Genomic DNA, 14,401 nt, shown 5'->3' on the forward strand with positions numbered 1-14,401 from the left:
CCTGCGCTTGCATGGAAAGGTGCTGCAGGAAAGAGAAGGGGTGTTGGGGGTTGACTGAGGAGTGGACCAGGGAAGGGAAGAGTCAGAGACAGACCATGTAAAAGCAAGAGAAGGGTGGAAATTGGAAGTAATGTCAATGAAAATACTTGGACCAAAGAATGTTCCACATATCCCACAAAAAGGCAAGCATAGCTAGGTTACATATGAGTACTCATAATCATGTCTATCCAGAACTAAGTTGCAATAGTCTGATGAGTATGAGTTTGTATTGCAACAGCAGCTCAAAGGATTAATTCTCTTTAGAATTAAATATCAAGAATTATTATCTCAAACCATTTAATAGCCCTATGTGGTGGAGCAGTATCTGCACAGTGTGGATCTTTGCAGAGCCCTGGATATCCCTAACCTTACCCAGACAATTCTCAATGTGAATGGTTCCTTGAGGGACCCTGTAGTAATTATAGTTTGGGGAAAATGTTGGACTGTAGCTTTAAGAATAATCTTGTGCTGTAAGATCACATGATCTATATAAACCAATGTATTAGCAGCGTGGGGAACCTAGAAGAGGAGAAACTTCTTCAGTTCTGGAGTTTGATAAACACGTGTAGTTGTTACTGCAGTCTTGTAAATAAAGCCAAATGTTTCTACTAAGAAAAGTTGTCTGAAGATCAACTCTATAACAAACTGGCAACAAGGATAAATCAGATTTGGTGCTGTACCTCGCCCAGCAATTGTGAGTATTTAAGTTCGTTAAAAATACCAGCAGATATATTCATTTGAGATGCCGCAGTTTGGCAGAATTGATCCCTTTGAGCCAGCCACAGATGTTTGGTCTCAGTATATAGAACATCTTGCGTTCTTCTTTCAAGCGAACAAGATCATGGGGGAAGAGAAGAGGAGAGCGATTCTCCTTGAGTACTTGTAGGAGCAAAACCTACAGTTTGATTCGAAGCTGGACAGCCCCCAGTGCCCCAGATTTGAAGACTTTCAGTGAATTGGTAAACCTTGCTAAGAGACATTTTCAACTCAAGCCCTCAGTCACAATGCAAAGGTTCAGGTTCAATTCATGAAGTAGAGCCCTGGGTGAGACAATTGGTACCTAAATGTTGAAATTAAAGCAACTAACAGAATATTGTGATTTCAGTGAAATCCTGAAAGACATACTCAGAGACCGGCCTCTGCTCGCTGACATGTAAATTCCTGCCCATAATGAGACAGTGCAAAGCGAGATTTAAAAAGGCTTCCAAACAACAAATGAAGTATATTATGTAGAAGAGCCTGAAACAACCAATTCTGACATCTATTCATTATTCAACATGAAAGTTGGGAAGACAGAGCCAATATTTGTTACAGCGCAAGTGAATGGTAAACCATTAAAAATGGAAGTAGACATGGGAGCTTCCACCACTAATAAGAGAAAACACTTTCAGATATCTAATAAAGGTGATCAACAATTAAGTTTGGAACAAACATCTGCCAAGTTGAAAATGGACGCAGGCAAAGAAATCCAAGTAGAAGCTATCACCAGAGCAACTGTTCATTATAGAAACCAATCAGCATATCTACCAGGGATGGTATTGAAAGGCAGAGGACCAAGCCTTCTAGGGCGAAATTGGTTAAGGGAGATCAACCTTGATTGGCCAGTGAAAGTTCAAAAGGAAGCTGGAAGAGCTCCTGTCTTGAAAAAGGAACAAGGCAAGGTACAACAAAAAGAGCCTGGAGAGCCCAAGGACCACAACAGGATGAAAAGGGAGTGTGTAAGGATTCAGCAACCTGAAGAAATGCAGTACATCTCAAACAAAAACCTGGAAGAACAGCAATAGAAGCTCAAGGAGACCTTGCTGAATGACAAGGTTCATGATGAAGTTAGTAACCTGCGCAAAGAAAAGGAGAACCTGTTGAAAGACCTTCACACACTACAAGATTCCCCCAGGTCAAAGTTTGTGCCTCTGGAGAAGTACGAAGAAAAACAGGAAGAATTTTACATCTCTCTGAACAAACTGAAGAACCAGTTGGCAGAGAAGACGCAGCAATGTTCAAGTTTCCAGGAGGAAGCCAACAGATAATAGAAGGAGATAGAAGACCTTAAGAATCAGCTAAATTTAGTTAAAGAAGCTTTGAAAGCATAAGCTGTAGAACTTTCCAAAAGTTGATCAGATAATGAAGTTTTGGGTGACTCAACTACTGAACTAAGGCAAGTTGAGATTGCATCTGATAGAAGTCTGGCCAACAGTGAAGCCAAAGAGAAGCCAAAGACTAAATTCTGTGATAAAAAGAAGAAGATACGTAGAAAAAAGATGCAGAATTACTGATGAGGCACCATCTTTGGACAAGACTGAGCCTAGTACTTCCCAATTTGAAGGGGAAGGTGGAGAAAAACCAAAAAATGATGCATGATTTACATAGTTATGAGAGACAATTTACTGTTGGAGAAGCAGTATATATAAAGAATTTCGATGGAGGACCAGATAAAATAAGTTCAATGTTCACCATTGTCATACCATATGGATGTGGAGGGCTAGATCCCCCTTAAGCATGTGGATCATTTAAGAAAAAGAGAAACACCACAACAAGATATTATTCTGCCTGTAACCACGACTGAACCACTGATTCTTGCTGAAGATGCTCAACCAAAAACAGACATGCCTGATGTCTCTGTCAGAGTGGAAGACACTGAACTGCAAGTGTCTAATGAGGCGTCTGATGTTAATGCGGTTCCAGAGAATGTGTTTCCTACAAAAGAACCTGAAGTCGTGGAGCTATGATGTTCCACATGGATCAGGAAACCACCTGAAAGACTGAGCTTGTAATTTCATGACCTTTATAAATATTGTAATGTCATGAGATAAATATCATTGTAAATACAACATGTACAGAACAGTTAAAGGGGGAGGAATGTAGGAATTATAGTTTTGGGAAAATGTTGGATTGTAGCTTTAAGAATAGTCCTGTGCTGTAAGATCACATGATCTGTGTAAACCAATGTGTTATTGCTGGGAACCTTGACAGAAGAGGAAAGACTTCTTCAGTTCTGGAGTTTGATGAATGTGTGTAGTTGCTACTGCTTTCTTGTAAATAAAACCAAATGTTTCTACTAAGAAAAGTTGTCTGAAGATCAAATCTATAACAGGCCCGAAGGCCATTATCTCACTGTTACTTTTAAAGCATTCAACCTGGAAAATATGCCTGATCATATCAAAGACTTTCTGGAAATTAGAGAGTATAATGTTCAGTATAATAAATATTCAGTGCATTGATGAACTAATGTCATTTATGAATTGATGAAACAGAAGCCAACTCTAATTCCATTTTGCGTCCCAATTGAAAAGAACTATTATTTCTCTTTTAAAATTGTAGTTTCCACTCAGCCAAGAGAGAAAGCTAATTGCAAATCTTGTCAATGGCACTCTTCAGCTACTAGACCTTGTAGCCCTGAATCAGGTGAAAGTAAAGCTGATGGTTTTTGTTGGGCTGGTGACCAGGAATACCTGTTTTTCCCTGAGTTTTTGCAACTGTCTATGGTCTAACTACACCTGCTAAATGTGCTACAGCTGGGACATCAGTTAGATGCTCCAATCTTGTATAGTTTTTGCATGTTGAGGCATCATTAGTTTCTATCATCATGATGTGCATGTCAATTGTCAGGCACTTCTCTACTGCTACTTTGATTGTCGCCTAACTGCACTAAAGTATGTAAAACAAATAAAACCAGAAACTTCCCTGTTTTTTGGAGAAAGCTACTGTAGTTCTTTCAAGGACTATTAGTTAGACTGTCAGTTGGTAACACATAATTGCATTGGGCTCCCCTGTCCATCATTGGATCCTGATAGTCTTCTCGGCCCCACACCGTGCTGGACCACATGATCCACCCTGACTAGTCCTACACCGTCCCGGACCGAACCATTTATGATAACATCCATCTGGTCCGGGACATCATCCGCCATTCCCAGAGGGCTGGTCTGTCGAGCGCCTTCCTGTCTCTCGATCAGGAGAAGGCGTTCGACAGGGTGGATCACGGATACTTACTCGGAACTCTGCGAGCGTTCGGGTCCGGGACGCATTTTGTCGCCCGGATCCGACTTCTGTACACTGCCGCGGAGTGTCTAGTGAAGGTTAACGGGTCCCTGACGGCGCCCCTTCGCTTTGGGAGAGGGGTACGTCAGGGCTGCCCCCTGTCTGGCCAGTTGTATTCTATTTGCGTGGAGCCTTTCCTGCGCCTCTTGCGGAGGAGGTTGTTGGGATTGGTTCTGCGCGGACCGGGCATCGGGGTAGTCCTTTCGGCTTACGCCGATGACGTGCTCCTTATGTTTAGTGACCCGGCTGACCTGCGGAGGATGCGCGAGTGCCAGGAGGTCTACTCTGGCGCTTCTTCTGCCAGGATCAACTGGGATAAATGTTCTGGACTCAGTGGCAAATGGATCCCCTACCCGAGGAGCTCAGGCCTTTCACCTGGAGCAGGACCTGGGGGTCCATCTCTGCCCTGCTGAGGAATCCTGGCCGGCGAACCGGCAGGAACTGGAGACGAAAGTCACCGCTCACCTGCGGCGCTGGACTGGACTGCTCTGAGTGCTATCTTACCAGGGTCGAGTTCTGGTCATAAACCAGCTGATCGCCGCCATGTTGTGGTATTGACTGGTCACTTTGACCCCTCCCCCGGACTTTGTCACAAGAATCCAGAAATTGTTAGTCGACTTCTTCTGGGACAAAAGATTGCACTGGGTCGCTGCTGAGGTTCTGTGTCTCCCGCTTAGGGAGGGTGGTCAGGCGCTAGTGTGCCTACGCACTCAGGTGGCGACTTTCCGCCTTCAGACCCTGCAGCGATACCTTTACGTCGAGCCTCCTCCTAGATGGTGTGCCCTGACGACGTACTTCTTCCGTCAGGTGCACGGCCTGAATTATGACGTGTAGCTCCTGTTTATAGAACAGAGGGGCCTAGGTGGCTCCTTGCAGGCGTTGCCCGTCTTTTACCAGGACCTGATCAAAGTCTGGAATGTGGTCGCCTTGTGACGCAGCTCTCCCCCGTCAGGAGTAGCGGCTATCGTCAGAGAGCCGCTGCTCAGGAATCCACCCCTCCGTCCTTTTCAGTGGTTGGCGGAGAGGAGGGCTGTGGCCGCAGGGGTGACCAGGATCGGGGACCTGCTGGGTGGCGGAGGACTGGGCTGGATGCTCCCGCAGGAGTTGGAGCCTCGCGCGTCTGTGAGTGTCCAGATCGCAGCTGATGCCATCCAAGACCTGAGAACGGTCGTGCTCGGACCCGACATTATTTTGGGTCTTGAGGTGGCCCAGGTACGCGGTGGTCTTCCGTCTGAACGTTCGCCTGTTTGGACAGAATTCCACATTGGCCCCAAGCCCCGAACCCTCCCTCGGGTGCTGGTGCCCCGCAATATGAGCCGCCTCGGGGACATGCCCTCTGTGCCTTTTGGCACTGCAAAGAGGAGCTATTTGTATGGACTGCTGCTGCACACCTTCCATTTTCTCGCCCTTGTCCGCCGCCCGGACACGCCCTGGCGTGCCTTGTTGCCGTCCGGCGGTGGAGGCCCCCGATGGGAGGCCCTCTAAGGAGGTGTCCTCCCCCTTTCTATCGGGGACCTGGGTTGGAGGGTGTTGCATGCAGCAGTCCCCTATAATAGGAGAATGCATAGGTTCACGGACTCTCAGGACACATGCCCTTTTTGCAGTCTTGTGGAGTCCGTGGACCATGTATATATAGGGTGTGGTAGGCTGCACTCCCTTTTTAGTTACTTGAAAAACCTTTTACTGATGTTTTGTTTGCACTTCAGCCCCACGCTCCTGATCTATGGGCACCCGGTGCAGAAGGGGATCGGGAAGGTGAAGGATCTCCTCGTGAACCTGCTCCTGGGCCTGGCCAAGTTGGCCATTAACAGGTCCAGGCAGCGGGCGATCGACGGGGGAGTCCTGCCCGATTGTTTGTCCCTCTTCCGCGGCTACGTTCGCTGCCGGATGTCCCTGGAGAGGGAGCATGCGGTGTCTGCTGACACGCTCGAGGCCTTCCGTGCTCAGTGGGCACCGCGGGGACTGGGGTGTTTTGTTGACTCCTTTAATCACATTTTGCTTTAAAGTTTGTAAGGTTCCTTTAAATTTTGTTCTTGGTTTTACAGCTGACCTGAATTAGGGGCTGTGCCTGATTTATCCCAATTTTGTTGATTTGGTTTAATTGGTTTCACTTAAAAGATTATTGGATCCTGATATCCAAATTACAAGCAGCTTGTTGCCTGACACAAGCAGGTGCCTGGAGCATCTGTATGAAAGCCTGAACAAAAATGCTGACATTCCATTGACAGTACCTTCCAAACCAACAACTTCTACCGTCTAGAAGCACAAGGGCAGCAGATGCATGGGAACACCACTACCTGCAAGTTCCCCTCCAAGCCACTCACCATCCTAATTTCCTTCACTGTCGGCTGGTGAAAATCCTGGAAGTCCCTTCCTAACAGCACTGTGGATGTACCTACACCACATAGACTGCAGTGGTTCAAGCATGTTGCTCACTACCGCCTTCTCAAGGGAATTAGGGAAGAGCAGTAAAAATGCTAGTTTAGATGGCAATGCCCACATCCCATGAAAGAATCAAAAAAATTCTGATCAAGAGGGTGAACTCATGGTGAATCAGTTCAACCCTACAATTTTCAGAGCACTACCGATATGTTTCCCTAGAGTCGATCTTTAATTCATAGTCACTGTCCAGAATTTTGCACAGACATCTTGTTCCTGCCTCCACCCCCATGGGCTAAAAGTTGAGGGTTAGCCCACTTCCGCATGGCCCTGACCTGATTTAACAGCTGCTGCCCTGCTCGTTGGCTTAGATCATTGCCTCCACTCCCACCTAGAAGGAATTTCCACCTCCCAGAGCTGCCGGTCAATCAAATAGACGGCAACTCTCCATTCACAGCAACGCCCAGTCAGGCAGGCCTTGGCAAGATGGAGAGGGTGGTGATTGGTGGTCAGGTGGGAGGTAACAACTGGGGGCGGGGGGGCGGGCACGAGGATCACTGTTGATGGACATCTTCTGTTGGGCACAGAGCGCCTGATCAGGAACCTCCCATCAGCTAGCCCATTTATTTGGCAGCCTCACCACATGCTGTGGGCACCCCGACTGCTGGTAAAGTATCGTTAAATGGCCACTTAAGGGCCTCAATTGGCCCAAGGGCAGGCGGGCTACTTGACAACTACCATCCACTGGTAGAATGCTAGCAGAGGTGGGTAGACCATGGACATAGTACCACATCCCACCCCATCTGTCTGCCCATTTCCAGGAAGTGGAAGGGAAGAAATTCCTACCTCTAATATAGAGGTGATAGTGTTACCAAGTTAGCTAAGCTGACAGATCTTACCTCATATTTTTTCTTTTCTTGTTCTATTTCAAGAGACTGTGTGAATCTTATGCCAGTAGGATTCATAAGAAAATTCATGTGTGACCCATATTTTCTCTATTGTTCAAGTTCTTCCTTCCAACTCCAGCTGATGGCATTGCCTGAGAACTAATTTCTTGATGGTCTGTAAGCTTGAAGCTATTCCCTAACACTTAATGGCATGGCATGCTAAAATGCTAATATTTTGCACTGTTACACTTTTCTGTTAGCTACTTTGAGATGAAGGCATGCTCACAAAAAACAAACATCAAAATATAAATATTAAAACCATCTAAATACACGTGTTGTTGTCTGCCCTAACATTATTGAGTGTTTTGAGAACCAGCAGATCTATATTAGAAAATCACTAGATGGAATGGGTTAAAGGTGAAAAGCCCCCCCATTAATCTTTGGTTATTTATTGTCTTTGTTCTGTTTCTTGCATCTGTAATTACAATATTGACTTGTACAGCACAGCTGACTCCCATTGATGTTACAAGTGCAGATGATGTAGTATCTGATCTCTGTTTCACTCATACAGGCTGTGCGCTGGGACAGCACTGTGGTAACACATTGCCTGATGCTGTGGCAACTTCAGGCAGCATTGACCATGTCCACTTCAGTAGTGATGAATCTGGCAGTAGACCAGGATTCAGCCTGCAATTTGAAGCCAGCAATGAAGGTATTTTACTCCAATAAACAATTAAATAAATTGCATGTGCAGCACATCTGTAGCATTTTTAAAAATGTTTTTGTGCTCTTCAAGGTGTGAGATGTTAGTACTGGAGAATGCATTTTGTCAATCAGTATTAGCAACATGTACTCCTTGGCCGGGTGTGGTATATGGCCTTAGCTAAGCTGTTTTAGTATAGCAACAACACAGATATCAATGCAACAATGTCCTATCCACAAAATGTGGGACAAGCCCAGGCAATTACTACCCTATCAGCCTATTCCCAATCACCAGCAAAGTGATGGAGGAAGTTGTCAACTCTTCCAAATGCAGTTTGTGTTCTGCCAGCACCACTCAGTTCCAGACCTCATTACAGCCTTGGTCCAATTATAGACACTTGTTCTGAATTCCAGAAATGAAACAAGAATGCCTGTCCAGATATCAGGGAAACAATTGTGTGGCACCAAGGAGCCCTAATAAAATTAATGTTGACAGAGATCAGGAGGGTAACTGTGCAGTGGCTGGAAGTCAATCATCTGACCTCAGTACTTTGCTGTAGCAATTCTTCAGGGCAGTGCCTTAGATCCAACTTTCTTCAGCCACTTTATCAATGACTTTCCCTCAATCATAAGGTCGGTCATGGGACTGTTTGCTGATGATTGCCCAGTATTCAGTTTATTCACAATTCCTTAGCAGTTGTGCCTCAAGATTTGGACAACTTTCAGGCTTAGGCAGATAAGTGGCAAGTTGCAGTACACAAGTGCCAGGCAATGACCAGCTCCAGCAAGAGTAGGTCTAACCACCTTCCCTTGCCATTTATCAACATTATCATCATTGGGTCCCCCACCATCAGTAAGATTCTGGGAATCACTATTGAACAGAAACTCAATTGCACCAGCCACATAAATGCAATGACTATTGCAGCAGATCAGAGGCTGGGAATTCTGTGGTGGCTAAGTCAGGACTGTGATGGAATGTCTTTAATTTGCCTGGGATGGGTGCAACTACAACATCATTCAGTAAACTTGACACTATTCAAGACCAAGTAGTCCACTTGATTGGCATCTGATCTGCTAACCTAAACATCCAACCTGTCCATCACTCATGTATCATAGGTACATTGTGTACTGCCCTCAAGGAGTACTGGAGCAACTTGTCAAGGCTTCTTTGGCAGCACCTTCCAAATCCCTGAACTTCACCAGCCAGATGGAGAAGGTCAGCAGGTCACCAGTGTCAACCCCTTCAAGATTCCCTCTAGGTAACACACCATCCTGCCCTAGACATGCATCTCTCTTCCTTCACTGATGCTGGGTCAAAATCCTGGAGTCACTGTCAAGGAACAACCAAATGCACCAATTTCTACTCCAATGGCTAGATTTTAAAACACAAAAACAGGCCAAATGGGGTTAGGTCAGTGGTTAAAATGTCAAAAATCTCAGAGCTCTGAAGAAAAGTCATACAGATTTGAAACGTTAACTCTGTTTCTCTCTCCACAGATGTTGCTAGACTTGCTGGGTTTTTCCAGTATTTTCTGTTTTTTAATTAAGTTACAGCCATTCACTGGTTCATCCCCCAGGGCAATGTCCTGACCAATCAGAGTCAAGCTGACCTGTTTAAATTTCAAACAATGCTTGGCAGATAAATGTGTGAGTGAGGCTGGTAGCTCTGATTTAACACAAAGGAAAATACATTGCAGATGCTGAAAATATGTAGTAAAGTTGGTAATTGATGGAAATACTAAAAACGCCAGGCAGAATCTGTGGAAGACAGAGACAGAGTTAACATTTCAGGTCGATGACCTTTCATCAGAATTGGGAAAATTTGGAGATGTAATCGATTTTAAGCAAGTGAAAGGGGGGTAGGGGAAAAGAACAAAAGTGAAGGTCTGTTATAGGGTGGAAGACAGGAAAAATTAAATGACAAAAGTGTTGGTGATGTAAGGCCAAGAGGAGTGGGTAATGGGACAAGTAGTGAAACAAAAATCTGCATAGAGGAAATGTGAATAACAGAATGATGAACAGCTGCCATTCAAATGCAAAAAAGAGAAAAACAGAAGAGTAGCTCCAAAACCAGCCAGGAAAAGGGAACAAAGTTGGTGTAGTTTACAGTCTGCAATTGTTAAACTCTGTGTTCAGCCCAAAAGGATGTAAAGTGCCTGATCAAAACTTGAGATGCATTTACTCCCCACCCCCAGCTTTCTTAGCTAAGCATTCATAATGAGGCCATCTGGAAACTGTTTCAAGAGAAACAGAAGGCTAGACACGTGGGTTTTCTAACTGCTCATTATGAATGGTTAGCTGAGCTCCAAGACTCTCAAATGAATTAGCTCAGCAGGGGGCCTGATTTGACAACTAAATAGAGGGTTTACTTTGTTTCATTGTGGTTAGAATAACTTATTTTTCTGTGATCTCTTTTGTCAATGTCTGAATGTTTATTTGGACAAGATCCACAAACATTCACTCCCTCCACCACCAATGCACAGTAGCAGTGGTGTGTACCATCTACAGGATGCGCTGCAGGAACTCACCAAGATTAAGAGCCGTAAAGTTGTTAAAGCTTCTGTTCCTGATACAATAATTGCCACGTCCATGTCCAAATGCAGCAGGACCTGGACAATATCCAGGCTTGGGCTGATAGGTGGCAAGCAACATTTATGCCACACAAGTACCAGGCAATGACGATCTCCAACAAGAGAGAATCCAACCATAGCCCCTTGATGTTCAATGGCATTACCATCATTGAATCCCCCACTATCAATATCCTATTGACCAGAAACTAAACTGGACTAGCCATATAAATACTGTGGCTACAAGAGCAGGTCAGAGACTAGGAATCCTGCGATGAGTAACTCACCTCCTGACTCCCCAAATCCTGTCCACCATCTACAAGGCACAAGTCAGGAGTGTGATGGAATACTCCCCACTTGTCTGGATGAGTGCAGCCCTCACAACACTCAAGAAGCTTGACATCATCCAGGACAAAGCAGCCCACTTAATTGGCACCACATCCCAAACATTCAATCCCTCCACCACAGTAGCAGTGGTGTGTACCATCTACAAGATGCACTGCAGGAACTCACCAAGTTTCCTTTGACAGCACCTTTCAAACCCATGACCACTACCATCTAGAAGGACAAGGCAGGAGATAGATGGAAACACCACCACCTGGACGTTCTCTTCCAAGTCACTCACCATCCTGACTTGGAAATATATCGCCATTCCTTCATTGTCGCTGGGTCAAAATCCTGGAACTTCCTTCCTAACAGCACTGTGGGTGTACCCACACCACATGGACTGCAGTGGTTCCAGAAGGCAGCTCACCACCATCTTCTCAAGGGCAACTAGGAATGGACAATAAATGCTGGCTGAGCCAGTGAAGCCCACATCCCATGAATGAATTTTAAAAATGCCTTTTTGACACTTTATAGGGTAGTAGGAACAGCGGATTTTTTTCAAGAAATACTTATGAATGGGTGTTTTATTCTCAGCATTTCAACTCCTGCCATTGTTATTATATGGCTTGTTGGTTCTGTACATGGTTTATATGGGTTGAATGGGTATGGAATGGGGCATGAGGGCCATGGAGTGGCATGGGGCAGCATGGAAGGAGCATAGGGGAGTTGGGTACTACCTTTTGAACTTACATTTCAAAATGTTGCCAAATCCAGACCATGGTTCACGACTCCTCTGAGAGGCTGTGAACCACAGGTCATGGAGAATCTGGGTGATCACCACAAAAATTGCAGGGGGCAAGGAGATGCCTACCCCACAATGAAACCAGCCTAAAAATAGCTGGGAATGATGGTGGGAGTCCTGCCTCCATTTTTAAATGGCTCTATCGTTGGCTTAACTCCAAAAGATCTGTGCCATTAAGTCTGCACCTTCCTCCAGAATTATCCTCTGATTTAATCTGTTGTATGGTTTAACTGTGGCCTGTTGGGTTTCCCAGCCTTTGGAAAATCTAGCAAGGAGACTTCAGGGGAAGCTAAATGTCTTCCTACCACTCCTTCTGGATCAGGAGGAGCAAGAGCGCTTCCCCTGGCCCCTCAACCTCCCCTGCCCCTTATGAACTACTCCCCCCTCCATCCTACTGCCAAGATCTAGGATTGGCCTCCCCACCAGGATTGGACAACCCCAAGCCCCTATTCAAGGTTGGGATACAAACAGAACCTACCCCCCTCCCTTCTCCCATATCATAGATCTGACCTACTTGTGGCCTGTTCCAGAGTCTTCCTCGTTTGGTCTGGAAGCCAAGCCTGACAATCAGGCTGACATCCAGACAAGGAAACTACCAAGCACAAAAGTTACATGGCACAGCAGGTAGGGAAACCTGGACTTCCTATTGTATCCCATCTGAAAATTTACCAACCCCATGCCCCTACCTAACTACACATCCTACCCCTGTGAATAACCAGGTCTAAGAATCTGCTGATTTTGATACTGTGAAGCAGGCATGTTTTAATAATAGGTTACACTCTTTTCCTTCACCATTTATTCTCTTTCAGTCACTGACCTGCAATGCACTTCCAGCATTTTCTGTTTATATTTTAAATTTATAGGTTTAATTTTAACAGCATCCTTGAAGTTTCCTTCACTAAAACATGTTAACAGAAGACTTTACTATGGAGAATTATTTTACAGAAATGTAATAAAGTTAAAACTCAAAGCATGTATTACCACACCTGCCCTGAAGTCTCTGTCAATACAATTTAAAATATGGTAATTATTGTTTGATAGTGAAAACACAACGGGTCTGTGTTAAGATGAATGAATGGGTAAATGTAAGATGTTTAATAGGGTTGGAAATGGAAGATCCTTTTCTTCGATTCCAGTGAGATTGACTTATATGCATATTGTTACAGATTGTGGAGGTGAATTATCTGCAGATGCAGGAATTATCAGCTCACCAAACTACCCAAACAATTACCTTCACGGTTGTGAATGTCAATGGAGGATCACAGTGCAAGTTGGACACAGAGTGACACTAACCTTCAATGAACTTCGTTTGGAAAGACATTTGAATTGTAACCATGAATATGTTGCTGTAAGTCAAAAATGAAATACAATATCAAAAAGCAACTTAGGAAGAGTTATTCGGGCCAATTTTTCCTCCCTACCCTGGCATTTGACAGGGGTATTGGCCAGGGCCTGTGCAGATCCAGGAATCCAAGATATCATGTCTAATGTCAGTGACATGCCGCAGGAGCACATCTGGTACACGCCTCTTCCCCACGCCTAGCTTCAGCTAGGATTTATGCTTGAATGGGATCAAGGTGCTGTGTATGGCCTACTACTGTTCCTGTGTAGACCAAAGGAGGAAACAGGAACATAGTTGCAGTCCTGTTTTTTAGCACCTGCCAGAGACCCCATAGCCTGAAGATCTTCCTGGGTCGGAGGAGAAGGTATATCCATCAGTCCCTCAAAACAGGAATGATGTATGCCAGGTTTCAAGATTTAAGTAACACTTTGTCAACATCTTTCTTTGGGCACCTCCATCAGTCCTGCACTTTGTAGGATGGCAGCATCTAATTTCTTCCCAGAAGGAAAAAGAAAAGTCAAAACTGGGAAATAACAATATTGGTCCAAACTAAAAATGGAACACCAGTAAAAACAGGGAAATAAGAACACTGGCCCAAACTGGTTTTTTTTCCCTTCTGGGTTTGAATGACCCTGAAAAAGGACACTCAGTTGACAGGAGAAGTGGAAATACAGGCAGTGGGCCAGGAATGTCTCCACTCTGTCTCAATTATACTGGGTTAGGTTTTCACCTATTGCAGACATAGGACCCTCCCATCCCTGGGTGCATGATCCAAGAAATTTGGCTTCACTGGATTAATGTTTTATTAACTATAGAAAATTTTCAGAATCCTCCAGATAGGTCTTTTTGCACAAATCATTAGGAGCAATGTTTGTGCGGCAACCGCCCTGAGAAATGGAATATTAAGCAGACATTTTTAAAAGAAAATCTACCTTACACTGACTACCTATTCAGAGGCTGATCCGACTCCATTTTCCATTTCCAAAATGGTGGCCAGCATTCCTGCCTGAAACAGGCAAGAGGGTTATTTAATTATTTAAATCAGTGTCCTATGTCAGTTATAAGACTCCAGACACAACATTTAATCTGCTCAATGTTCAGTAGCACTGCGCACAGCTGCTACCTGAAGATTAAGTACTGTTTCAAGGAGGCCCAGCTTGACATTCTTCACATGCCATTCTGGAAGGCATATATCAGTAGAATTACCAACCATGGAGGGCTTCACAACAGACACTGATTCTCTCCTCAATTAATGTCCATTCACTGTGGTCTCACTCTAGTGATTGGCAGAGTGAACCCTGGCTGTTTTTTTTTTTCTTCT

The 14,401-nt window shown here is 44.7% G+C and overlaps 1 protein-coding gene across 1 annotated transcript in view; it reads left to right on the plus strand.

Annotated features, from left to right (window-relative positions):
- The window catches only part of cubn (cubilin (intrinsic factor-cobalamin receptor)), a 457,032-nt gene that overhangs the window by 276,346 nt on the left and 166,285 nt on the right, over nt 1-14,401 (plus strand). The window contains 5 exon segments of the mRNA XM_041183948.1: nt 344-454; nt 3,139-3,248; nt 3,358-3,490; nt 7,912-8,052; nt 12,905-13,086. Coding sequence (XP_041039882.1) covers nt 344-454; nt 3,139-3,248; nt 3,358-3,490; nt 7,912-8,052; nt 12,905-13,086 — 677 coding nt within the window.

The sequence above is a fragment of the Carcharodon carcharias genome, chromosome 3, assembly GCF_017639515.1.
Source record: "Carcharodon carcharias isolate sCarCar2 chromosome 3, sCarCar2.pri, whole genome shotgun sequence".
In the NCBI taxonomy this organism is placed as follows: domain Eukaryota; kingdom Metazoa; phylum Chordata; class Chondrichthyes; order Lamniformes; family Lamnidae; genus Carcharodon; species Carcharodon carcharias.